Source organism: Oncorhynchus kisutch, linkage group LG26 (genome assembly GCF_002021735.2).
Source record: "Oncorhynchus kisutch isolate 150728-3 linkage group LG26, Okis_V2, whole genome shotgun sequence".
NCBI classification, from domain to species: Eukaryota; Metazoa; Chordata; class Actinopteri; order Salmoniformes; family Salmonidae; genus Oncorhynchus; species Oncorhynchus kisutch.
Genome location: NC_034199.2, coordinates 3,687,167 through 3,714,766, shown reverse-complemented (window position 1 = coordinate 3,714,766; position 27,600 = coordinate 3,687,167). Strand labels below are relative to the sequence as shown.

Genomic DNA, 27,600 nt, shown 5'->3' with positions numbered 1-27,600 from the left:
ACCCTCACAAACTTTTACAGATGCACAATTGTGAGCATCCTGTCGGGCTGTATCCCGCCAGCAACCGCAGGGCTCTGCAGAGGGTGGTGCTGTCTGCCCAAAGCATCACCAGGGGCAAACTACCTGCCCTCCAGGACACCTACAGCACCTCAATATCACAGGAAGGCCAAAAAGATAATCAAGGACATCAACCATCTGAGCCACGGCCTGTTCACCCCGCTATCATCCAGAAGGCGAGGTCAGTACAGGTGCATCAAGGCAGCTGGGACAGGGAGACTGAAAAACAGCTTCTATCTCAAGGCCATTAGACTGTTAAAGTAGGCAGCTTCCACCCGGTTACTCAACCCTGGACCTTAGAGGCTGCTACCCTATATACATAGACTTGGAATCACTAGCCACTTTAATATTGGAACACTAGTCACTTTAATAATGTTTACATACTGCTTTACTCATCTCATATGTATTAACTGTATTCTATTCTACTGTATTTTAGTCAATGCCATGCCGACGTTGCTCAATCTTAATATTTATATATTTCTTAATTACATTACTTTACTTTTAGATTTGTGTGTATTGTTGTCATGAGACATTAAGGGTTAAATAAACATCATGAATGGAGGTAATTCTTTCAATCTCTTTACTTAGACATGGCTTTGAGTAAAGCCAGTGTGCGGATGACTCAACAATATACACGTCAGCTACTACAACGACTGAAATGACTGCAACACTTAAAGAGCTGCAGTTGGTTTGAGAATGGGTGGCAAGGGATAAGTTAGTCCTACATATTCCAAAAACTAAAAGCATTGTATTTGGGACAAATCATTCACCAAGCCCTAAACCTCAACTACATCTCGTAATGAATAATGTGTAAATTGAGCAATTTGAGGTGACTAAACTGCTTGGAGTAACCCTGAATGGTAAACTGTCAGCTAAGACGGGGAGAAGTCTGTCTATCATAAAGCGTTGGGCAGCTTTATTAATAGCACTATCAACAAGGCAGGTCCTACAGGCTCTAGTCTTGTCTCACCTGGACTACTGTTCAGTTGTGTGGTCAGGTGCCACAAAGAGGAACTTAGGAAAATTACAATTGGCTTAGAACAGGGCAGCACGGCTGGCCCTTGAATGTACACAGAGAGCTAACATTAAATATATGCATGTCAATCTCTTCAGGCTCAGAGTGGAGAAGAGGATGACTTCATCACTACTTGTATTTGTGAGTGGTATTGCCACCAGAAGTCACTTCACAGTCCCCAAGTCCAGAACAGACTGTGAGAGGTGCACAGTACTACATAGAGTAACACCCTGATCTGGTTCACCTGTCCTTCTGATTGTCTCCACCCCCTCCAGGTGTCGCTTATTATCCCCAGTGTATTTATCCCTGTGTTTCCTGTCTCTCTGTGCCAGTTTGTCTTGTTTACCAAGCCAAAATGCATTTTTCCCAGTCTGTTTGCTTCTAGTCCTCCTGGTTTCGACCCTTGCCTGTCCTGACTCCGAACCCGCCTACCTGACCACTCTGCCTGTTCTGACTACCAGCCTTGTCACGACTTCCGCCGAAGTTGGCTCCCATGACTGTTCGGGCGGTGCTCGGCGGTCGTCGTCACCGTCCTACTAGCCGCTACCGATCCCTTTTTCGTTTGTCTGTTGGTTTTGTCTTATTAGTTTCACCTGTGTATATTTTGGTTTAATTAGCTTCCCTATATGTAGTAGTTTGACCCACCCTTATTTTGTGCGGGATTGTTTTTTGTTACTCTGTTGGTTTTGGTTTCATGTTTGTATTCTCCGGACTGTTTGGTCCTGTGTTTGGGCTGGTCTGTTTTATGCGCCCTGTATGTTGGCACAACCGTTTTTTCCCGGAGAATAAATTATGATTTACCGAACTCTGCTCTCTGCGCTTGATTCCAACCCACCACTCCTAGTAGGCTGTGACAAGCCTGCCTATCCCCTTGTACTGTTTTGGACTCTGACCTGGTTTCTGGCCCCTGCCTGGCCTGACCTCGAGACTGCCTATCGTCTGGTACTGTTTGGACTCTGACCTGGTGTATGAACTCTCGCCTGTCCCCGACCTGCCTTTGCCTACTCCCTTTGTTATAATAAATATTGGCGCTCTACCATCTTCCTCCTGTGTCTGCATTTGGGTCTCGCCTTGAGCCCTTATACATAGAGCCATGACTACATGGAACTTTATTCCACATCAGGTAACTGATGTAGGCTTGCATGTGATGCAAGCAGTAGAATCAGATTTAAAGAAGAAATACACCTTATGGAACAGCGGGGACAGTGAAGCAACACCCACATAGGCACAGACACATGCACACACACACAAGTACACATGGATTTTGTGTTGTAGATATGTGGTAGTGGAGTAGGGGCCTGAGGGCACACACTTAGTGTGTTGTGAAACCTGTTATAAATGTATTCTATTTTCTGTTTTATGTATAACTGCCTTAATTTTTCCAGACCCCAGGAAGAGTAGCTGCTTAATGGGGATCCATAATAAATGCAAATACAAATGACTGTGCTATTTTACCCAGGGGTGACACAACATGGGAATAACACACAAGCAAGAAACAAACAACTTCCTTTAGCTTCAGTCCCGTCATGCTTGACAAAACACAATCTAATCGCGTCCAGAGAAAATTCTCTGTGATGTACAGAATACAACAAAGGAGAACAAGATGAAAAGGTTTCCATTATGTATTGGGAATGATTGATCTTTGTTACTCTCCTACCCCAATCATGGGTGACCCAATCTTCAAATCCTTTTGAAATTATTTGCGCAAAGGTTTGACCCAGAATCGTTGTAAAGTTTAAATGATTTCAACGGCGAGTGCAGCTCCATCAACCCCAAAGCCTTGTGCATGCATGCCGTTTAGTAACACACAAGCCTACAATCTGGCAGCCCAATAGAGAGCAATAGTAATGTAGTCTTTTTGTAGGCACTAATAACTCCGCCATGGCTCGTTGGTCAAAGCCTATGGGGAAGTTAATGTTTTTTTTTCATAAACTGAAAAAATGTATTCTGTGGTAAACAGGGGTTCTTATACGTTTTGTTCTATGAGATCATCTTCTTCAGCTCACGTCACTTTCTGTGAATTTTGAAGCATTTATATAATCAAAACCAGCACATAAAGGCTTCATAATTCATAGGCGTAAATATTGTGAAAGGCTTATCAGAGCAGACAGACTGGACTACTCGTCTCCGCTCTTTTCCGAGCCCGTTTCCATGGCGACGGCCTCGTAGCAGTGGTCCGCCGCCGCGTGTTCTGGCGAGCGGTTCATGGGAAGCTCATAACCTTTCATCGCAGAGCTCACGCGCTTGCGATTGTGAGCGCCTGGCTGGTAGAGCTGCATGGCAGGCCGGTCCTGTATGGAGAGAAAGAGGCAGAAACACAGGAGAGAGATCTCGGTTACAATAACAGCACAAATTCACTGTTAACACAAAATGGGTGCTAAACTATACTATATTTTACTGGACACAGATTGACAAGTCCTGGACTAAAAAGCAATCTCAATGGAGATTCTACATTGCGCTTTCTTTTAATTCCAGAGGCCATATCAACAAAGCGTCTCAGAGTAGAAAATTGGTCGTGAGTCAGTGGTTCCTGCGCCACATTCACAAGCTTTGGGGTTGTAAGAATGTTTTGATGTTTCTATTCAGCACATGTATTGAATATGAAATGCAGAAATATCTCATTTACATAAGTATTCAACACCTCTGATGCAATACTTTGTAGAAGCACCTTTGGCAGCGTTTATAGCTGTGAGTCTTTCTAGGTAAGTCTCTAAGAGCTTTCCACATCTGGATAGTGTTAGAATCACCTTTGGCAGCGTTTATAGCTGTGAGTGTTTCTGGGTAAGTCTCTAAGAGCTTTCCACATCTGGATAGTGTTAGAAACACCTTTGGCAGTGTTTATAGCTGTGAGTGTTTCTGGGTAGGTCTCTAAGAGCTTTCTACATCTGGATTGTGTTAGAAACACATTTGGCAGCGTTTATAGCTGTGAGTGTTTCTGGGTAAGTCTCTAAGAGCTTTCCACATCTGGATAGTGTTAGAAACACCTTTGGCAGTGTTTATAGCTGTGAGTGTTTCTGGGTAAGTCTCAAAGAGCTTTCTACATCTGGATTGTGTTAGAAACACCTTTGGCAGTCTTTATAGCTGTGAGTGTTTCTGGGTAAGTCTCAAAGAGCTTTCTACATCTGGATAGTGTTAGAATCACCTTTGGCAGCGTTTATACCTGTGAATGTTTCTGGGTAAGTCTCTAAGAGCTTTCTACATCTGGATTGTGTTAGAAACACCTTTGGCAGCGTTTATAGCTGTGAGTGTTTCTGGGTAAGTCTCTAAGAGCTTTCCACATCTGGATAGTGTTAGAATCACCTTTGGCAGCGTTTATAGCTGTGAGTGTTTCTAGGTAAGTCTCTAAGAGCTATCTACATCTGGATTGTGCAACATTTGCCTATTATTATCCTCCAAATTCTTCAAGCTCTGTCAAATTGGTTGTTGATCATTGCTAGACAACCATTTTCAGGTCTTGCCATAGATTTTCAAGTAGATTTAAGTCAAAACTGTTACTCGGCCACTCAGGAACATTCACTGTCCACTTGATAAGCAACTCTAGTGTAGATTTGGCTTTGTGTTTTAGGTTATTGTCCTGCTGAAAGGTGGAATTCATCTCCCAGTGTCTCATGGAAAGTAGACTGAACCATGATTTCCTATAGGATTTTGTCTGTGCTTAGCTCCATTCCATTTCTCTTTTATCATGAAAAACTCCCCAGTCCTTAACGAATACAAGCATACCCATAACATGATGCAGCCAACACTATGCTTGAAAATATGGAGAGTGGTACTCAGTAATGTATTATATTGGATTTGCCCCAAACATAACACTTTGTATTCAGGACAGAAAGTAAATAGCTTTGCCACATGTCTTGCAGTACTTTAGTGCCTTATTGCAAACAGGATGTTTTGGAATATTTTTGTTCTGTACAGGCTTCCGTCTTTTCATTCTGTCAATTAGGTTAGTATTGTGGAGTTGTTGATCCATCCAAATGTTTCTCCTATCACAGCCATTAAACTTGGAAACAGTTTTAATGTCACCATTGGCCTCATGGTGAAATCGCTGAGTGGTTAGGAAGGATGGCTGTAATCTTTGTAGTGACTGGGTGTATTGATACACCATAAAGCAACTGGGTCATTCCACCAATTTAGTACCTTTCGGGTAGTGTACCTTGGTACATTTCCATAAAGAGCACACGTTCAACTTAATAAAAGCATGTTTTACCATCTCAAGAAAAATACTATAGCAAGTGCTTATTAAGGACCAAATAAAGTAACAGGGTTGATTGTAACAGGGTTCATGATTTAATCTTAAATCAGCCATAAATCCCCTTGTGACAGGGGTAATGGAAGCTTGTTGTGTGCAACAGTGAGGGGCAATTGACTAAATGCAAGCTTCACAAAACAATTGAAATTTGTTAAAACATTTGTAGCCTGTCTTCCGATGTATGGGTAACAGGGGTGATGTGTTTTGTTTGTCCCACTCAGATTTCCACCACAAAACACTAGAAAATGGCCAAAAAGAGTAGAACCAGCTCACCTGCTTTTACACTATGTTCAATGTTTCTATGGAATTTTTAAAAAATGTTTAAAGGAATAGTTTGGCCATATTAAAACAACAGTTCAGTTCACATAAAAGGGTTGACCTTAAAATGAGGGACATTTTGGGGTTAAGCGGGTTACAATGTTCCTAGAAGTAACAGGATGCACAGAGAGAAATGTCAAAATTCAGAATTTTGTCTTTACTCATTTTAAAAATCAGATTTAATGAATTTTCCATGTGGTTTTTATTAAAAGTAACTTCATTTAATATAATTGGCCTTTTAAAGTTAAAATTGGTGCACAATTTCTACTTAAAATGTCAAAGGGACGCAAAACACACTTTTTTTGTGGTACGATCTAACTATAGAAAGGCTACTGGTAAGACTAGCAGTCCATTGGCTAGTAACCTCACTCACTATAGAAAAACTAGGTGTACTAGCAGATTTTCAAATAGTATTTTTTTCTTCTTTATCAGCTCTTAATTGAGCTTGCCTGATGCAATAGATTACTCCCAAAAGTGCAAACCCTCTGGCACTCCAGGCAGGCTCAACCAAACACTAAAGGTATTTGAAAGGCAGCAAATACTATTTGAAAACAGATATGCCACCTATGTAGAAAGGACCAAAGGGTAGAAGAGTCGCTATACATCTATACTTTGGTGCACCATCCCACTACCTTGTGTGCCCCTCCTCATCCCCAATGTAGAAAGGCTAGCTATAGCTGTACCTTGGCCGGTGGTGGAAAGACTAGCTGACTATACCTTGTTTGGCAGAGCCCCTCGTATCTGGTGTGGCCCCTCTGACTGGGACGTCCTTCTGTCCTGATAGGCTAACACAGACTGAGAGACACAGGCCTGGTTCAATGGGGGTTACATACAAATATGTCATATATCAAGGTATTTATACATGCGAGTTTGTATGTATGTGTGTTATTATGTGTAGTGCACATGTACTGCAATTCTCACTGTTTTTAACACAATGTATGACGACTGTACCTTTGATCATCTTTAGCTTGTAAATCTTTCATCTCGTGGACAATAAAGTTATATTGAAATATAAATGTCTCCACTTCCCTGCAACAGTATAGCACTGTCTGTTTGCACAGCTGATGAAACACAGACTAGGTTGTACAAGCAGTGTGACAAGCAGCTGGAAATGTGTGTGGTGGGGTTGTATCGTAAAAAAAAGAATATATCACAACAACATAAAACAACCTTTGTTTACTTGAAAATATTTTTAAAATCGGTATAACGACAGCTTGAAATCATCAAAGAATTGCAAAGGACTCAAACCTTATATTGTACTTTCAGGAATAATTACACAATAATAAAAGTGTAACCTACTTATATTATCATTGTTCTTTAAATAAAAATCAACCACAAAACAACAACCTACCTCTCTTGCTCACCTTGTCGCTCACCTTGTTCCGGACGCGGTCCTTCCTGCTACCGCCAATGTCCTCTCTGACCTCCTTGCCCACCTTGTCGCACGTGTCGTAGGAGTAGGAGCTGTGGTATTGGCCATCTTTCTTTGCCCGGTCCTGGCAGTAGCCTTTACCCCACTTGGTATCCTCCTTGCACCGCATGGACTTGTCGAACTCGTAGTGGTGGCGCTGTCGTTTCCTCTCCTCGTCTCTTCCTCTGTGGTCTTTGTCTCTCTGCCTGCGGTTGTGCTCTCTCTGCTCCTTATCGCTCTCCATCTGACCCCTAGTGGCAGGAAAGGGAAGCACAGTTAGACTGGTTATGACTAGGGCTGTGACGGTCATTACATTTTGTCAGCTGGTTATTGTCAAGCAAAAGCCTGAACTTAGCTGAATGAAATTGTAACGGCAGATCTCCTCTTCGTCTGAAGAGGAGTAAGGATCGGACCAAGATGCAGCGTGGTAAGTGTTCATGATGATTACTTTAATAAATAAACTGAACACTATGAAAAAACTAAACAATAAATGTGAACATGAAACGAAACCGAAACTGTACTGTGTGGCGACAAACACTGACACGGAAACAAACACCCACAAACCAACAGTGAAACCCAGGCTACCTAAGTATGATTCTCAATCAGAGACAACTAACGACACCTGCCTCTGATTGAGAACCATACTAGGCCGAAACAGAAACCAAACATAGACTGCCCACCCCAACTCACGCCCTGATAATGCAAAATAAAGACAAAACAAAGGAAATAAAGGTCAGAACGTGACAGAAATAGAAAGGAGATTTTTCCCATTCCGGAGAAAGTGTGCATATGTTGTGGCTATGTTGAGTGTAAAAGTGATCATTTGAAGCAGGTCCTGTACATTACATTTAGAGTTAATTGGCAACTTTAGTTGTGAATGATACTTACCTTAAAATGTCTTAGAAATCAAAAAATATGGGGGGAATGATGCGACTACAGGATATTGATGATTTGAGAAAGTCGGGGGGAAAAAAGCTTGCTCTCTATTCCTTGCATCAGGTTGCACAGCTGTTCTCTCATCAAGTGATCATATTTTCACCCATCAGACTATTCTCAATTGAAGAGATTTTCTGGATGCCATGGGCTCAAACTCTATTCCTGCAGCTTCCCAATGCTTAATTTGGGAAACCAAATGAAATCTGTCGGTAACAATGATAGTAACATGTTTTCACAACAAAACATATTTCACTGAACTGTTGTCATCCCCTCTGCATGCTTGAGAAATGAATAAAGGAGAGGAGCAGATGGAAACGATTGGTGGTGAGATATTTTGTAGCTAAAGGTAACGTTAATATGTCAGCCTATTAATTATGAAAATATACAAAAAATCCCTATTACTAGGCTATTCAAAATCATATACAAATTTACCACAACTGTAAGATCCCCTGCACAATCAATGAACCAACAACATCGCCTAGGGGTATACATTCTCTCCTAGACTCCTGGATATACATTTTGGAGTGTAGCATGAGGTATCCCAGGCCATCCAGTTTGCATAATAATACAATGTGTTTAATTTTGGAGTAGGCCTAAAGGCTAGACCAATTATGTACCAAAGACATATTAAATCAGTAGGCTATGTATTGTATAACAGCACAATCATTATTTTAATTCAGTTTTTTTTCCCCCGAGCTTGGCCTCTTATGCATATGCATAAGCTCTAATATGCATGTGGTTGTTTTGAATTAATCATCACCTTAGAAGGCATGGTCCATTTTGTTGTGTTAGGCTTTGAAACAACATCCACAATGACCGACAATGTTTTTCACTCAGTTTCAACCTGCTGTTGAACTTCTTTCTTCAAATGTATCATCACAGTGGGGTGAGTTTTGAAAGCATGATATTGTTTTGATGATAAGTGTTATGTGATTTTCAATTGCATTTGCATTGATGTCAGAGTGTTTAAAGGGACAATAGACCCCTGAGTACCAGGCCATTAGCCACCTAATGTTCGTTAGGGTACTACCAACACATGACCTGAGTGCATAAAAGGAGATTACCGTGACTCAACAGTCACTGTATAATTTTACTGCGGTCATGACTCATGACTGCCAGTGTGGCGTTAATAAGAACACTGCAACAGCCCTAGGTATGACACTGGAGGGGTGTGGTATCAGCTTATGACCAGGCATTGGCTAGAAACATTGGTTTTGTCACAAAGCTGTAAAGGCTCCAGGTTGGTCAAAGCCAAATGTGGCATCCACTGTGATAAGGATAGAAAACTTACAGTATAGAAGAAATCTCGTCCTTTACCACTAGCTAACTTCAATTTGGGTTTCTCATAACTGAGAAAAACAAAGCATCAGAGACTGATATAAAACAAAAATATAATGAATAGTGCATTAAAAGCTCCTTACGGGTCCTTGATTTCCTTTGACTTCATGTGTCCACTGGGTTTGTCCCACTTGGCCCTCTCTGTGTCCCCACTGTCTCCTTTGTCCTTGAGCCTGTCAGAGTCCACATCATCGTCCCAGTCACTCTTCTTCAGGAGCTGAGGCAAGCCCAAAACACACTTAGTACCCAACAACTACCAACAGTTATAAACAACAGTCACTAACTATAAAATCTGGTCACAGCCTTAACTCTGGGTACCGAAATTACTGTCTATCTGACTAATAGTTACGACTAACAAAATCCAGCTCACAAAGGGCTTCCTAAAAGCTTTCATTTGGTTAATGTGCATATACCACTCAAAATGGGACACAGAAGACTAGGTGGATGTCGTGCGCCACTAGAGACCCATTTGAATTTTTTTAAATGTATTTTGATCTAAATGTGTTTTTTTGGGGCAGAAATGCCTTCTGGAACATGTGGACTTTCATATGCCTTAATAAAAAACATGCATGCCATCTGTAAATTACAAATAAAATTGTTAAATCACCAGCCAAGTCGGTTTAGCCACAGAAAAAGGTGGCAACCTTCCCGCTAGCCATGATTGGCTGGGATAATGAGTGTTGGAGTTGGACATGCCAAGAGAGGAGTTCAGATTGGTCTGCCATGTAGCACGCTTCTGTCTATAACATGAGCTGGTCAGTATGGGTAGATATTCCTTTCTAAGATGTCTTTTTTGAAAGATATCACATAATAGAACTACATAAATGTTGCTCTCCACTTTCTGAAGGACCGAGTTTTGAAATCAGTGGAATTAGAGTATGATAGCTAAGGAGCTGAGGAAATTCTGGCATTTGTCAAAAAGAGAACACTGAGAACGCTGTTGTATAAAACACCTTTCTCCGGATTACATCTTCAAACAATTTATTAAAATATATATATTTTTTTGTACAGTATATATATATTTTTCTATATACCCTTTTCTCCCCAATTTCATGGTATCCAATTGGTAGTTACAGTCTTGTCTCATCGCTGCAACTCCCATACGGACTCGGGAGAGGCGAAGGTTGAGAGCTGTGGGTCCTCCGAAACACAACCCAACCAAGCCGCACTGCTTCTTGACACAATGCCCACTTAACCCGGGAAGACAGCCGCACCAATGTGTCGGAGGAAACACCGTACACCTGGCGACCGTGTCAGCGTGCACTGCGCCTGGCCCGCCACAGGATTCGCTAGTGCGCGATGGAACTAGGACATCCCTGCCGGCCAAACCCTCCACTAACCCGGACGACATTGTGCCAATTGTGTCCCGCCCCATGGGTATCCCAATCGCGGCCGGCTGCGACAGGGCCTGGACTCGAACCCAGAGTCTCTAGTGGCACAGCCCACACTGCCTTAGACCACTGCGCCACTGACGATTTGTGAACACTCAACACCTGTTGAATATGGCCGGTGTCAGCAAACGTTGGCAAAAAAAGCGTATTTAAATTGTTGCCAACAGCACAGTTGCAGTAACTAATGCTCAGGATAACATAAAAAAGCCTAACCAGCTCTGCTAGAGTGAGAGTGAAAAGATCTGAATTTATGAACGGACAATCTGGCAACGCTCTTAGTTTACGAATACCCAGAGCGCCCTCTGAGCACACTCTGGCACCCCAGATTAAATTTACGACACACCCGTAGTATAAACCAACCTTCAGTCTTGAAATCTTTAGTTGTTTAGTATATGGCCTCACATGTGAATCCTTAAAGAGATGGGTGGGGCTAAAGGTTTAGAGGGTGTGAACGATGCTAAATGGGTGTAGACAAAGTTGAGCTCTCCACTAGGTGTACCAAAATATTCAAGGGCCATTTTCTCAAAAGGGAGGTTACAAGTTTATCAACTTTCATAGCAGAATTACGTTAACCATTGTTCCTCAACTGTAGTGTATGATATACCATTGTCTAGCTCTGTGTCTCTGCTTTTATCCAATGTAAAAAACACAATATCAAATTTTGGTACATAAGACAGAATCGAACGGGTCGGTCACAAATGTTCTTTGGTTTTAACTTTGTGTCAACAGAACCAGTGACCACCTTGATCTTGATCTCCTTCTCCGATAGTTTCTTCTGTTTATCCGCCTCCTTGCGTTTGCGTCTCTCCTCCTCCCTCCGTTTCCTCTTCTCCTCCTCCCTCTGCCGTTTCTTCTCCAGCTCCCTGCGTCGACGCTCCTCTCTCTTCTCCTCTCTTATCCTCTACAGAGAAATTGCATCTTATTTTGAGAGTTGATCTACATCTGGATAGGAGTCCACAAAGGGTAACGGTAAATGCATTATTTCTCACTGTTACATTACTCTTACGTGCTTCTCAAGTTTCTTATTCTTGATGTACTCCAGAAGAGGTGTTGTTCTTTTGGCTGAAATTCAATCAGATATAATGTAAAGTCAGATTGATTGATTGCCTGACTTATTGGTTGATAGACAGACTGACTGACTGATTGATCCAATACCTATGAGTTTCTTTGTCTTGGCCTCTATCTCTCCCAGCAGGGTTTCGGGGTTGGCCATGGACTTCTCCTCATCACAGGAGTAGTTCTCCAGAAACCGCCGGTACTCCGGGTCTGCAAGGGGGAGAAGGGTTAGGATGAGTCAAGAAGAGGGAGGACGTCAATCAGTCACTTTGTTACAAAAGGATGTAGTGGTAAAGAAAAATGTGGGTAAAGATTGAGTTTAAAAGCTCAAGATGACAGGCGGTAACGTTATTGGGTGGGGCCACGCTAATAGTAAATATGGTAATTTGACATAATAGCTGCGTATCTCTATTCACAAAATAGAAAAGTATGTCACATTTATCCTTCACTGTATCCCAATTTGCCCAAGATAAAAATACAGATATGTGCCAACTCCGCTGCTGTGCTCAATGCTCCGCTGCCGCTCCCCCCTCCTTGATCATATTGTAAACAAAACTGTTTTAACTATTGCATTCCCTCAGTAGGCTATTAACAAGGTTGAGGAGTAAAGGATTACATGTAATCTGTTACATGTAAGGGATTACAAAAAACGAACAGTAATCTGTTACATTACCAGCAAAAGGATAGTAATCAGATTACACACACTTTTGAAAAACGATATTTTAAAAAACATTTATTAATTTAACCTTTATTTAACTTGGCAAGTCAGTTAAGAACAAATTATTATTTGATTACTTTGAGGATTACTTTTAAATTCAGAAAGGATGTGTGCGGAAAAAAAAACATCTTTGACACCTCTCTGTTTTCTCAATGACATTCAAATCAGCATTGAAAAAAGACGCAAGTTCAAGTTTGTTCCACCTGAGCAAGTCAGAGACCACTTTGATGACACACCAAATGGGTTTGATGGATCGCTGGAAAAGAGCAGTAATGTGCTTTTGTTGGCTACAGTTCAAGCTATGTCTTCCAATGGTACGACTGCTGTCGGCATCCAAAGATTATCCAACTTGAATAAACGCTTGGAGGTAAGTATGACTACAGTGGTGTAGTCTACGGCGATACGGATATCACTTATTATTGATATCTACATAGAGCATTGATGTGAATCACACTGCTGCTCTCTCATTTAGCTATTTGCACCTTACAGATTGTGGTTGTTCTGGATGGCTGTTCACAAATCTAAATGTGTATTTGAACCCAATAATGGTTGAATTCAAGAACTTTACGCTGCCTATCAATTATTGTTTTTTTAAACTAGAGGACAGCCAGTGAAAAATGCACTCTTGCAACAGCTGCATAGTGCGGATCCGAGCCTATGGAATAAAAGTGAGGCTTTTATTGCTCAATCTAATTCATGCTGATAAAAGAAAAAATCCATAGGCCTAATGGACACATGCTCAAACTCGCACACTTGTAATAGACTTACAGGGGCAATCTGTAGTTGCTACATCCATTTTTGGACTTGGAATTATATATATTACACATACACATCCATTGATTCTTGAAGAATATTACTTAGAAATGCCTCATGAGCTTAGTTCAACTGTCACACTCCACGAGAACCCAACATATAAGCTTATTTTTTTATCCAGTGTTTGTAAACATGGTAAATGTAAACAAACACTGTATAGCCTCAAAACAAGGTTAAAACAATAATTTTGATATCATGAGGTATGGTTACATTTCTCCACACCCATCCCTCAGCTTTTTACCAAAACAGAGGCGGGGCACCCCATTTGGTTATTGTTTCATATATTGATTCGGCCTTTAAACAGCTGCATATTATCAAAATATCAAAGTGTCACCACCAACAAAAAGATAAACATTAGGCCTGTAGCAAATGCCGCATATGGCATTCCTTTTTCACATGTAAATAGCACTTTCAGTAGTGCTCAAAGCCTGCCATTCCATGAGCGCAGCATTTATTTTTCAACTCGAATCAATGAGCCCAATCAGTCCTCCATGACAACAAAATCATAAACAACAGTGCACGGCTGGTTAATAAATCCTTAGTTGAAATGACTGGAATTCTGGTAGACTTTGGTTTTTAATGTAAATATCTAATTTAATCGTATTATTATTTGTAGTAGAAAGCGATGGGTTCGAAGAAGCCTACACAACCCACCCATAAAGGACAATTTAACATCCATATACAGCCAGCTCTGTAAACTTTAACATTTATTTATCCTGCAATGTTGTTGTTCAATTGGTAACATACATTTTTGTCTTCTTCAACTGCCTCTTAATGGGAAAGTAATCTAAAAGTAACTGAATGTAATCAGATTACGCTACTGAGTTTGGGTAATCTAAAAGTTAGGTTACTGATTACAGTTTTGGACCTACCGAACCCTGGCTATTAAGCATAAGCGCAATTTCCAACAAACTACAAAAACAAAATAAAATTCCAACTTTGCATTACATGCCCCAGTAAACATAAGCTTGATGTCATGTTCCTTTTGCAGGAGGGAAGTAGGCTACATTAAGCTATTTACATGTTTTACACAGAATAGGCCTAAATTCTTGACATGTTCATACAAACTTTGTTTGTATTACAGACATAAGCTTGATACAAACAGGCAGTCTAGCGATTTCATGCTCTTTTTAGCTGCTAAGTTACATGCAGTTATTTACTCTTGCTACTATACAGCAGCATACACTGAGTGTACAAAGCATTAAGAACACCTTACCCATCCAGCCTACTACCATACACTGTTCAAAGGCACTTAACTATTTTGTCTTGCCCATTTAACCTATGATGGCATTAGACAACCCTCCTGGTGGAAAGCGGTACCAGTGCCTCCGTATTCCAGCCACTCTCGGTGACGATGATGCGGAACTCAATGGCGAAGTCAGCCACTGGTCTGGCCCCTTGACGGATGTTGAACATTCGGCTGGTCGCTTCTTGTCCACTGACTGGGTGGTCGAAGACTCTTCGCAGTGAAGGCTAATATGGAGCTGCAGAATGGTGGCTGCTGTTCCCACACCGCCGTTGCCCACGTCAGGGCCTTGCCCAAGAGTAGAGAGATTATGTAGGCGTTCATGGCCCGATTGGTGTGGAACAAGGAGGTGAGGAATCCCTTGCGTCCTCCTGGGTGGCTGTCATACCGCTCAGGGGGCTGGGATCTTGGGTTCCCAGTGCAGTGTTTCTGAAGGAACTATGGAGACACCTGTTGCACTGGGTGATGAGACTTGGGCATTGGCTCCTCCTGTGTTGGGGTTGGACTGTGGTTGGAGGGAGCCGGTAAGTGCCCGGAGGGTTTCTGATATCTGGAAGAGTTGTTCTTGCTGCCTCCCCAGCAGTGCTCCTTGGTGGGTTACAACATTCTTGATCTGGGTGATCTCTGCTGGGTCCATGTTATTGGCTGAAGCTTGCTGTGACATGGTGAGGTTGGACCCAGGTGCAGAGAAGAGACCAGACGGGGAATCAGTGGTTAAGGATAAAAATCATACTTTACTCGGAAACGGTAACGGAAGGATCACAGTAACACTGTGAAAACTCACTCAGGAGACAATGCAGATGGCACACAATTCAAGCTTCAGCAAAGACCAACAGAAAACACAGCTCTTAACTTCTTACGGCTGAAATCTCGTTAACGGATCGATTTGACAACAGCCAGTGAAAGTGCAGGGCGCCAAATTCAAACAACAGAAATCTCATAATTCACTCAGAGACTCTTAGTTTTCTTTTGATCACGGCTCCCGAGAACCCCCTTATCCTAGGGTACCCCTGGCTAGTGCTACATAACCCACTACTCTCCTGTTCCACGGGACACATACTAGACTGGGGTAAGAACTACCCCACCGCGTCCCCCTGCATCCAGTGAAGACCAAGATTTCTCTGCTCTCCCTCCCGAATACTTCAACCTCCAGGAGGCCTTCAGTATGAGGCAAGTCGCCATCCTCCCTCCTCATCGTCCATACGACTGCGCTGTAGAACGCCTACCCAGCTCCACCCCTCCCTGGGGCCGTCTTTACTCCCTCTCAATCCCTGAAGCTGCAGTCTTGGACAATTACATCCGGGAGTTGCTGGGAGGCAGGTTTCATTGGCTCCTCAACACCCAATTCTTCACCAAACTGGACATCGCAACGCTTACGTTCTGGTGAGAATCAGAGAGGGAGATGAATGGAAAACTGTCTTTATTACCCCTAGTGGCCACTATGAGTATTTAGTCATGACATTTGGATTATCGAACTCACCGGCAGACTTCCAAGCATTGGTTAATGACACTCATAGGGATATGTTTAATTGGTTCTTCTTTGTTTACCTCGATGACATCCTGATCTTCTCCAAGACCCTTCTGGAACAGTTCGTCGGACGGTATTGGAAAGCCTTCTGCTCCCTGTTGGGGGCGTTGGTGAGTCTCTCCTCGGGGTTCCACCCACAGTCGAATGGGCAAACCGAGTGGGCCAACCAGGAGCTGGAGAAGTTCCTCCACTGTCTCGTCTTCCCCCAGGCCAGCAACTGGAGCAAGTTCCTCGTCTGGGCGGAGTGTGCTCACAACACAGTACCGAGCTGGACTGTCGTAATTCGTGACGGTTTAGGTTCCCATTTCCTGAACAAGAGCCCGAAGCGGGGGTTCCATCAGGCGAGGCATTCATTCGACGATGTCGCCGCACCTGGATCAGAGCGCGATCCTCCTAGCTCATCTGCCCAACACCAACACCAGGAAAACCGGCACTGAAGGCCTCTTCGGCTCTTCCGACCGGGTCAACGAGTGTGGTTGTCCACCCAAGATCTTCCCTTCAGGGTGCACCCGTGGAAGCTCACTCTACGCTACATAGGACCATTCAAGATCCTGAGTCGCTTCAACCCGGCCACCTATCGTCCCCAGCTTCCCAGGTCTATGAGGGTCTGTCCATCCTTCCATGTCTCCCGTCTCAAGCTGGAAGGAACAGTCCCTTCTCTCCCACCACACCTGCCCCTCCGCCCCCTCGACTTATCGATGGTAGCCCGGACTACACTGTCTACACCTACACAGTGTCTGTTTGAGGCTCATCTGGTCCGAGGCACCCTGCAGTACCTGGTGGATTGGGAGGGCTACGGCCCCGAGAAGCGGCGTGGGTGCCTGCCCGAGACATCCTGGATCTGAGACTCGTTCCGGACTTCAACCAACTCCCTGGTGGTCGCCCTGGCTCCGCAGCTGGAGCCGCTTCTAGAAGGGGGGTACTGTCATGGTTCCACTTGTCACCAGAGGGTGGTAGAAACTGTCCTAGAGACATTAACGACACTCAGGTGTGTCCCATTTACTCATTAAGATTTCCCTGTTAAAAGAGGTGTGTTTTCTGTTGTTCTTTGCTGAAGCTTGAATTGTGTTCCATGTGTGTTTGTCCCCTGAGTGAGTTTTCGAGACATAGTGTTTGTTGTTTTCCCAGTGTTACTGTGATCCTTCTGTTACTGTTTCTCAGGAAAGTATTTTTTATCCTTAACCACTGATTCCTCATCTGGTCTCTTCTCTGCACTGGATTCCAACCTCACCATGTCACAGGTTCAGAAGGTGAGTAAAGAGCAAAACGTAAAGGAAGGAGGAGTGTGAGAGCACCAGCTATGTTAGAAAAACGAATTTGTGCTTAAAATATCACATGCGCAGAACGTGATCTCGATCCTTAGCTTTGAGAAAGAGATTTCCGGATGGGTGGGGCGTGGACGAAAACTATGTATCCATATCCACGACCTATATTTTATATTTGTGTTATTCAGCAGATGCTGAATAAATGCATGAAGTACAATGAGGGGTCTGAAAACACATACTATAAATTTAAAAGGAAGCTTGGGTGCCAGTCTATCTGTCTGTCCCAACGTCTTTTGACAATGAATGCAGAAACAATCAGGTATCCAAGCTGTATGTCTGGATAGTTTCGGATTAGAGACAAGTCCAGCACCTACCTTCTTCAATGCTTCCAGCTTTGGAATCTTTCTTTTTGAGCTTCTTCTTGGAGACTTTCTGAAAGGGGGCAAACTCTACCACAGCTGGGTACTCCTGGCCTGAGCAAATATTGGCATAGAGACAGATAATCATTAGACAACACCTGACACACAGATCAAACCATTACCATGGCACCTGTGGCTGTACAATGATAACCCTCTTGTCTTATGAAAGATTAGAGCACACACACCTACAGAGAGAGAGAGAGAGCCATCATTGTTTGTCACCATAAACAAAATCCCATGGAGCATCACAACAAAACACTGAACACTGACCGTTGGGGATGCTAAAACACATAGCCTAATATATTTATTGAATTATATACTGAACAAAAATATCAATGCAACATGCAAAGTGTCCCATGTTTTATGAGCTGAAATAAAATATTCCATAGACAAAAAGCTTATTTCTCTCAAATGTTTTGCAAAAATGTGTTTACATCTCTGTTTGTGAGCATTTCTCCTTTGCCAAGATAAACAGCATGATCATTACACAGGTGCACCTTGTGCTTGAGACAATAAAATGTGCAGTTTTGTCACACGTCTCAAGTTTTGATGGAGCGTGAAATTGATATGCTGACTGAAGAAATATCCACCAGAGCTGTTGCCAGAGAATTAAATGTTAATTTCTCTACTATAAACGTCACCAGCCACCCAGACAGCTGATGAAACTGTGGGTTTGCACACCCGAAGAATTTCTGCACAAACTGTCAGAAACCGTCTAAGGGAAGCTCCTCTGAATGCTCGTCACCAGGGTCTTGACCTGACTGCAGTTCGGCGTCATTACCAACTTCAGTGGGCAAATGCTGACCTACAATGGCCACTGGCACACTGGAGATATGTGCTCTTCACGGATATATCATGGTTTCAACTGTACCGGGCAGATGGCGTCCTGTGGACGAGTGGTTTGCTGATGTCAATGTTGTGAACAGAGTGCCCCATGGTAGCGGTGGGGTTATGGTATGGGCAGGCATAAGCTATGAACAATGAACACAATTTTATCAATGGCAATTTGAATGCACAATTTAAATGCAATTTGAATACACTGGAAGCTGTTGAAATTGTTTCATGCAGAGTTTATATTTTTGTTCAGTGTATATATAGCACTATACCACCACCTACTTTCATGTGCTGAAAAACATTCTAACATAGTGCTTAGCAGTTAGTGTTTACACAAACACATTGGTAATAAGGAATATTTAGGAGAGGTTTCCAGGACACATATTAATCCTAGTCCTGTACTAAAAAGCAAACCCAATAGAGAATCTCCATCAAAAATGCATTTTAGTCCAAGACTAGACTGGTGTGTCTGGGAAACTGCCCCATGATGTTTATATTATAGGTCTATGTGAAAAAGGTACCTTTGTTATCAATGAAAACATAGCCATCAAAGCGGTCTCTGAAGAGCAGGATGTCTTCGGGGTTTCTGAAGTTAATGTAAACTCTGGAGAACAGGTGTGGATAGAGGCTGCAGGAAATGAGCAGGTTATCTTAGAAACCCATTCCACAAGAGGAGCCTATCTAGAGTGTGGGCATAATAGGGTGACTCCATAGGCATGATGATGACATTCTCTTCTCCAGTCCCTGCTTTTAGGTGGTAGCCTAATAATTAGATGGCTGTGCTAGCATCCTTTCTTTGTTTTGGCCAGATAATTTTGAATTTATCCACTCAAGCTGAATAGGTTTCAACAGCAGAGGTTAGGTGAAGTCAATTGTTTGATAGGGGGAATGTCAATATCACGATGCAGCATGAATCTGAGAAAAACACTGATCTGTGCTGTCAATCTTGCATTTGCCCGAAATGGGCTGGTCCATTTTAGCTTAGTGGGCCCGTCTAACTTGGGTTTTTTGATAATTAGCCGGTTAATGACGGGCCTCAAGGGGGGACAAAAATGGGCAGGTGTATTTTATATTTATTATGGCTCCCTATTGCCAAGGCAGCAGCTACTCAAAGCCAGTGACATGTCGTTAGTAAAGATTGAAAAAAGTAAGGGGCCTAGACAGCTGCCCTGGGGATTTCATGATTCTACCTGGATTTTGTTGGAGAGGCTTCCATTAAAGAACACCCTCTATGCAGAGGCCTCGAAGAAAGAAATGGGCCGGTGTGGGGTCCCAATCTGCCCCTGGTAGGCGCACTGTCCCAACACATGGTGTCATTGCATTAAATGTTCTAAATATTCACCTTTGATCAGCAGGGAAAAACTCAAAGTAGTCATAGGATGGAAGAGGACTGAGCTGTTCTTCCAGCTGGTCCTTGGACAGGTTGGGTGGAAGTCGCCTTATTACTACCTGGAACCGAGAAGGACATAAATGCACAAACACAGAATAGTGGGTTGAAATTACACAAAAATTGCCAAGACATCAAAGACATTCAAGGTCATGAGCAAAGTTGGAATGTCTTCTTTATCATAGCCCAAAGGCCGACAGCAATATTGAGTTTAGTCATCTTACCATCCAAATGCATTGTATGCAGGTCGGCAATACATTTGTATCCCTATTGGATCATTCGTACCTAAAGAAATATATATACATTTAGGCTGCAAAGACTTTGATTTCCTCAACTTAATGGCGATAAATCAGAAAAAAACTGGGAAAATATGTGCACTTTCCTTATGACACACCATTTTCCACCACCATGATAGAGGCTAAATACTAATCCTCGATATTGTGTATCACAATCAGCCAATCAGGTTAAAACTATCAGAACAGGGGTTCTGTTTCTTTTAAGCCTGCTGCGTTAGCAGCGTCACATAAATGTAAATCAAGACTGTACGGTCGTGGCCAAAAGTTTTGAGAATGACACAAATATTACTTTCCACAAAGTTTGCTGCTTCACTGCTTCAGTGTCTTTAAATATTTTTGTTGCTATGGAATACTGAAGTATAATTACAAACATTTAATAAGTGTCAAAGGCTTTTGACAATTACATGAAGTTGATGCAAAGAGTCAATATTTGCAGTGTTGACCCTTCTTTTTCAAGACCTCTGCAATCTGCCCTGGCATGCTGTCAATTAACTTCTGGGCCACATTCTGGCAGCCCATTCTTGCATAATCAATGCTTGGAGTTTGTCAGAATTTGTGGGGTTTTGTTTGTCCACTCGCCTCTTGAGGATTGACTACAAGTTCTCAATGGGATTAAGGTCTGGGGAGTTTCCTGGCCATGGATCCAAAATAACGATGTTTTGTTCCCCGAGCCACTTAGTTATCACTTTTTCCTTATGGCAAGGTGCTCCATCATGCTGGAAAATACATTGTTTTGTCACCAAACTGTGTGTAGGTACCATTCTTTATTCATGGCTGTGTTCGTAGGCAAAATTGTGAGTGTGCCCACTCCCTTGGCTGAGAAGCAACCCCACACATGAATGGTCACATGATGCGTTACTGTTGGCATGACACAGGACTGATGGTAGAGCTCACCTTGTCTTCTCCAGGACAAGCTATTTTCCAGATGCACCAAACGATCGGAAAGGGGATTCAGAGAAAATGACTTTAGCCCAGTTCTCAGCAGTCCAATCGCTGTACCTTTTGCAGAATATCAGTCTGTCCCTGATGTTTTTCATGGAGAGAAGTGGCTTCTTTGCTGCCCTTATTGACACCAGGCCATCCTCCAAAAGTCTTTGCCTCACTGTGCGTGTAGATGCAATCACACCTGCCTGCTGCCATTCCTGAGCAAGCTCTGTACTGGTGGTGCCCCTTGATGATCCGATAAATAGTTGATTTAGGTGCAATCTTACTGGCAGCAATATCCTTGCCTTTGAAGCCCTATTTGTGCAAAGCAATGATGACAGCATGTGTTTCCTTACAGGTAACCATGATTGACAGAGGAAGAACAATGATTCCAAACACCACCCTCCTTTTGAAGCTTCCAGTCTATTATTCGAACTCAATCAGCATGACAGAGTGATCTCCAGCCTTGTCCTCGTCAACACTCACACCTGTGTTAACGAGAGAATCACTGACATGATGTCAGCTGGTCCTTTTGTGGCAGGGCTGAAATACAGTGGAAATGTTTTTGGGGAGTCAGTTCATTTGCATGTCAAAGAGGGACTTTGCAATTAATTGCAATTCATCTGATCACTCTTCATAACATTTTGGAGTATATGCAAATTGCCATCATACAAACTGAGGCAGCAGACTTTGTGATAATTAATATTTGTGTCATTCTCAAACCTTTTGGCCACGACTGTACTCAGGACAGACCTGGATGTAGCTCGATATTTTTATATTAGATTTGATGTACAGTGCTATTCGTAAACTACGAGCTCCAACAGCACAGGCCCAAAAGAGAAGTGAATGAAACAATGATTTAAAATATAAATATTGGTAAATATATACAGTACCAGTCAAAAGATTGGACAAACCTACTCATTCAAGGGTTTTTCTTGATTTTCACTAATTACTACGTTGTAGAATAATAATGAAGACATCACAACTATGAAATAACACATATGGAATCATGTAGTAACCAAAAAAGTGTTAAGCAAATATGAGATTCTTCAAAGTAGTCCTCCTTTGCCTTGATGACAACTTTGCACATTCTTGGCATTCTCTCAACCAGCTTCATGAGGAAAGATTCAACAGTCTTTAAGTAGTTCCCACATATTCTGAGCACTTGTTGGCTGCTTTCCCTTCACTCAGCATCCAACTCATCCCAAACCATCTCAATTGGGTTGAGGTCGGGTGATTGTGGAGGCCAGGTCTTCTGATGCAGTACTCCACTCTCCTCCTTGGTCAAATAGCCCTTACACAGCCTGGAGGTGTGTTGGGTCATTATCCTGATGAAAAACAAAAGATAGTCCCACTAAGCACAAACCAGATGGGATGGTGTATTGCTGCAGAAGGCTATGGTAGCCATGCTGGTTAAGTGTGCCTTGAATTTGAAATAAATCAGTGTCACCAGCAAAGCACCCCCACACCTCCTCCCTCATGCTTCACGTTGGGATCCACACATGCAGAGATCATCCGTTCACCTACTCTGTGTCTCACAAAGACACAGGGATTGGAACCAAAAATCTCAAATTTGAACTCTGATTTCCACCGGTCTAAATGTCCATTGCTCGTGTTTCTTGGCCCAAGCAAGTCTCTTCTTATTATTGCTGTCCTTTAGTAATGGTTTCTTTGCAGCAAATTGACCATGAAGAACTGATTCACGCAGTCTCCTCTGAACAGTTGATGTTGCGATGTGTCTGTTACTTGAACTCTGCGAAGCAATTATGTGGGCTGCAATCTGAGGCTGGTAACTCTATTGAACTATTCCTCTGTAGCAGAGGTAGCTCTGTGTCTTCCTTTCCTGTGGTGGTCCTCATGAGAGCCAATTTCATCATAGCGCTTGAGGGTTTTTGCAACTGCACTTAAAGAAACTTTCAGTTCTTGAAATGTTCCGTATTGACTGACCATGTCGTAAAGTAATGATGGACTGTCGTTTCTCTTTGCTTATTTGAGCTGTTCTTCCCATCAAATGGACTTGGTCTTTTACCACAACAACTGATTGGCTCAAACGCATTAAGAAGGAAAGAAATTCCACAAATTAACTTTTAACAAGGCACACCTGTTAATTGAAATGCATTCCAGGTGACTACCTCATGAAGCTAGTTGAAAGAAAGACAAGTGTGCAAAGCTGTCATCAAGGCAAAGGGTGACTATTTTAATTTGTTTACCACTTTTTTGTTTATTACATGATTCTATGTGTGTTATTTCATAGTTTTGATGTCTTCACTATTATTCTACAATGTAGAAAATAGTAAATGAGTAGGTGTGTCCAAACTTTTGTTTGTCCATTGTGGGGGCAGGGTAAATGCCAATGGAGGGGGCGGTAGGTAGCTGTCTAGTGGTGGCTTTTCAGCAGCCTGATGGTCTGGGGCAGAAACTATTGGCCAGTCTTACAGTTGTTGTAATGCTCCTATAATCAAAATAAAATAAAATTGTATTGGTCACATACACCTGCAATAACATCTGCTAAATATGTGTATCGAAATGCTTGTGTTCCTATCTCTAACAGTGCAGTAGTATCTAACAATTCATAACAATATACACATCTAAAAGTAAAAGAATGCAATTAAGAAATATATCTATATTAGGAGAAATATTGGAGTGGCATTGACTAAAATACAGTAGAATAGAATATAGTATATGAGATGAGTACAGCAGTACGTAAACATTAAAGTGACTAGTGTTCCATGTCTGAGTGATGGAAGCAGGGAGAGGTGGTAATGTTACCTACCTTCACCACCTGTTTGAGTCGTGTCAAAGAAAGCGTAGCATTTTAGCTAATTCAAACCCTTTTCCTAATCTTAACCTAATTCTACTAACTTGCCATGTAAATTCTCCTAGCCTGCTCCGTAAGTTCTCCTCACCTGCTATGAAAAGTCATTTCTGCTAGTCAAAACTGGCAGACCTGCCCTCAGAACAGTCTTGGTTTCTACTAAAGCGATACAGTGCTGCGTCAGAGAGGAATATGCCAAGCGAGAGGGATACCTGGACCCAAAATTTGTCTTCTCCAGCAGGTGCCGTTCATTCTTTTTTTTCACTCACCAAGCAAGGAATATTTGTATGGAGGTCAATGAGAAACTGTTGAATTTAGTTAACAAAAAAATGTCATGGCTTATTTGCTACGAGTGGCTTATTTGATCTAACAGAAGTTTGGGAATGATTAGGTTGCTAGAATTATACTGAAATCAGTAGGACATGTGACAACCCAGCAACTTTGTGAAAAAACTATTTATATTGGAGTTGTGCCTGGTTGTCACTAATTATCATAGCCACAGACATGAACCCTGACCTATTTCTACAATTTCTGTTCTTAAAATGTGAACCTAGCCCTAACCTTATGCCTAACCTTAAATTAAAACCAAAAAGCAATTTTTTCTGGAATTTTTACGATATAGCCAATTTCGACTTTGTGTCTGTGGTAGAGGTCTTGATGGGTCCACCAGATCTGACATTCCGAGATCCAACCCAAGGACCCGAGCCGGTCCGGATCCAAAATGCTTAGTTTTGTCTCGGATCTGGGTCGGGTCTGACATAATTGTCAGGGGTCTCCGTCTGTGCAATTAAAAATGTATTTACCAACTGAACACAATTTGACCCATCCTCTGTTAATTAAATGTGTGACTGAGGTGATGAGAACGGTGTGCGCTTGTTATGACTAGCTATTTCAGGGCAGGCGGAGTACCTGTTAAACAGAAAAGTGCAATTTTGGAGAAATGTGTAAAAGTCTGTGTAAAAGATTTGCGGCCCTTCTATACAGTCAGTTACACATGCATTACGATGCATTTTATTGATAAGGAGTGAGAGGCAAGGATCTCTCTGTACTTTGTTTTGCTCATCTTTCCCTCGATATGACTAGTCTCCCAGTCCCTGCCGCTGAAAAACATCCCCACAGCATGATGCTACCACCACCATGCTTCACCGTAGGGATGATGCCAGATTTCCTCCAGATGTGACACTTGGCATTCAGGGCAAAGAGTTCAATCTTGGTTTCATCAGACCAGAGAATCTCATTTCTCATGGTCTGAGAGCCCTTTAGGTGCCTTTTGGCAAACTCCAAATGGGCTGTTCTGCCTTTTACTGAGGAGTGGCTTCCATCTGGCCACTCTACTATAAGGCCTGATTGGCAGAGTGCTGCAGAGATGGCGGTCTTTCTGGAAGGTTCTCCCATGTCCTCTGTCAGAGTGACCACCGAATCCTTTGTCACCTCCCTGACCAAGGTCCTTCTCCCCCGATTGCTCAGTTTGGCCAGGTGGCAGCTCTAATGAGAGTCTTGGTGGTTCCAAACTTCTTCCATTTAAGAATGATGCGAGGCCACTGTGTTCTTGGGAACCTTCAATGATGCAGAAATGTTTTGGGACCACATCTGTGCCTCAACACAATCCTGTCTCGGAGCTCTATAGACAATTTCTTCGACCTCACGGCTTTGTTTTTGCTCTGACATGCACTGTCAACTGTGGGACCTTATAAAGACGGGTGTGTGCCTTTCGAAATCATGTCCAATCAATTGAATTTACCACAGGTGGACACCAATCAAATTGCAGAAACATCTCAAGGATGATCAATGGAAACAGGATGCACCTGATCTCAATTGAGTCTTATTGCAAAGGAATACTTATGTAAATAAGGTATGTTTTTTATTTTTAAGGCTTTAACATAACAACATGTGTAAAGTCAAGGGGTCAGAATGCACTTTACCTCTAGGCAGTATTTTCTACGGCCCTATTTTAGAGGGAAAGTTCACCCAAATTAATTAATTATTTACATGTTGGTTTCATATGGAGAGACTGCAATCCATCCTATGGTTAGCCACTGCCACCAACCATTAATATTAGCATGTTCTAACCAAAAAAATGTAATTCAATGTCCCCCAGTTAGAAAACTCTAAATCCCAGGCCCAAATAATCTCAAAGTAATTCAAAGTAGCTCAAATTTAAAAGAATCCCAAACCCACCTGACCTGTGACTTGTATTTATTTATTCCAACCTGGTCATGGGCCTAAGCCATGTGACAATATATACAATTGCAGGAAATTAGCTTTAAAACAAATATATTTTTTCATAGGAGGGGGACCCAGGACCACCGTTTAGGGGTGGAGCCAGTGAAATCTCACTCTAAGACATATTCTAAAGTTAGCCGCCCCCGGAAAAGTAAACATTTTCCCGTCTTCTCGACATTAAATAAAGTTAAGGACGAAATCGAAGGTCTATGCAGCCTGAATGGAGAATGTTGTAGGTACAAACAGGTCGACGAGGAATACTAATGTATTGCCGGCAACATATATTACATTTGGACGTTAAGGTACGACTCAATATCGCCATCTGCCGGCAGTTGGGCCATTTTTATTACTGAATTCTACACTGCGTTTCGGAGGTTGTTTTACGACATAATGACATGTTCATATCTAGTAATAATCAACTTCCGTTGCCTTTGACAGGTAGTCCCAAATACAGTCAACAAAACACAAGTGTGCGCTTGTTTCCAGGCGCTGGTCATTGAATTTAATCTTTGGGCACCGGTGCAGACTACTTTTGCCTTTTTATCAACATAGCATAAGCTACAGTAAATAGCTTTACATGCATACACCTACGAGAGTATTATGGCAAATTACAGCTATATTGCTGTGCACAAACAAGCATACATCAGATCTGTTGTTGACATACAGTATATTGAATGCGCCTGTCAATGCAGATCGTTGCATGGCTACACGCATCCTTCTCGCGTTCGCTGTCTGTGGTGCTGATTATCTTGCTCCTCATATCTGCGATCGATAGCAATAACAAACCCACCATCAGTGCTCTGCCTACCTTAGTAAAGACCTCCTTCTTCTCTTCTTTCTGCTTTGAGTTGACGGAGACGGCGTCCTGTCCCCTCGGAATATCTCTGAATTGTATTTCGACGACACTTTCCTCCCTGCCCCCGGTCATTTGGTCCGTTTCAGACCTCATCTTTCTCCCTCTCCTGTGGAAGTCATTTTCCCCTCGCGAGAGTTCCAAGCTGAAGAGCTCTGCTAGAGCTGGTGCTGCTGTGTTTATGCGGTGCGCATCTTCTCGGTAATCACACACCATTCACGCAAATTATTTATGTATGTTTTGCATGAAAAAAAGGCCTATTGGAAAACACCTTATTCATATCATAAGGACGACCTGTCCCAAAATAAAAATGATTTGGTTCAATTAATTCGGCTACAATAGTTAATCATTAAACAGTCTACAGGTCTGAGCTGCGAATAGGCGTATATTATTTTGATTGGCTGGTCGGTGGTGTGCAGATTAGTGAGAGAGTAGTGTATCAAGCCTTATAAAACCGTCACAACAGAAGTTAAACGTGATCACCTGTGTTTTATGTAGATCTCCAAACTAT

The 27,600-nt window shown here is 42.4% G+C and overlaps 1 protein-coding gene across 2 annotated transcripts; it reads right to left on the bottom strand.

Annotated features, from left to right (window-relative positions):
• Window positions 1-2,302: 2,302 nt before the first annotated feature.
• Window positions 2,303-27,600, bottom strand: upf3a (UPF3A regulator of nonsense mediated mRNA decay). 2 transcript variants are annotated; one of them, XM_031806333.1, is made up of 11 exons: window positions 27,045-27,600; window positions 19,934-20,040; window positions 19,113-19,219; window positions 17,713-17,811; window positions 11,868-11,978; window positions 11,719-11,774; window positions 11,455-11,613; window positions 9,405-9,538; window positions 7,013-7,298; window positions 6,354-6,431; window positions 2,303-3,363 (listed from the first exon to the last, which is right to left on the bottom strand). In XM_031806333.1, exons 1-11 carry the CDS (start codon window positions 27,303-27,305, stop codon window positions 3,190-3,192), a joined length of 1,572 nt encoding a protein of 523 aa, XP_031662193.1. In that variant the 5' UTR covers window positions 27,306-27,600; the 3' UTR covers window positions 2,303-3,189. The 2 variants fall into 2 exon arrangements, with proteins under 2 accessions (XP_031662193.1, XP_020317899.2); XM_020462310.2 differs by having other exon boundaries at window positions 7,001-7,298; window positions 27,045-27,599.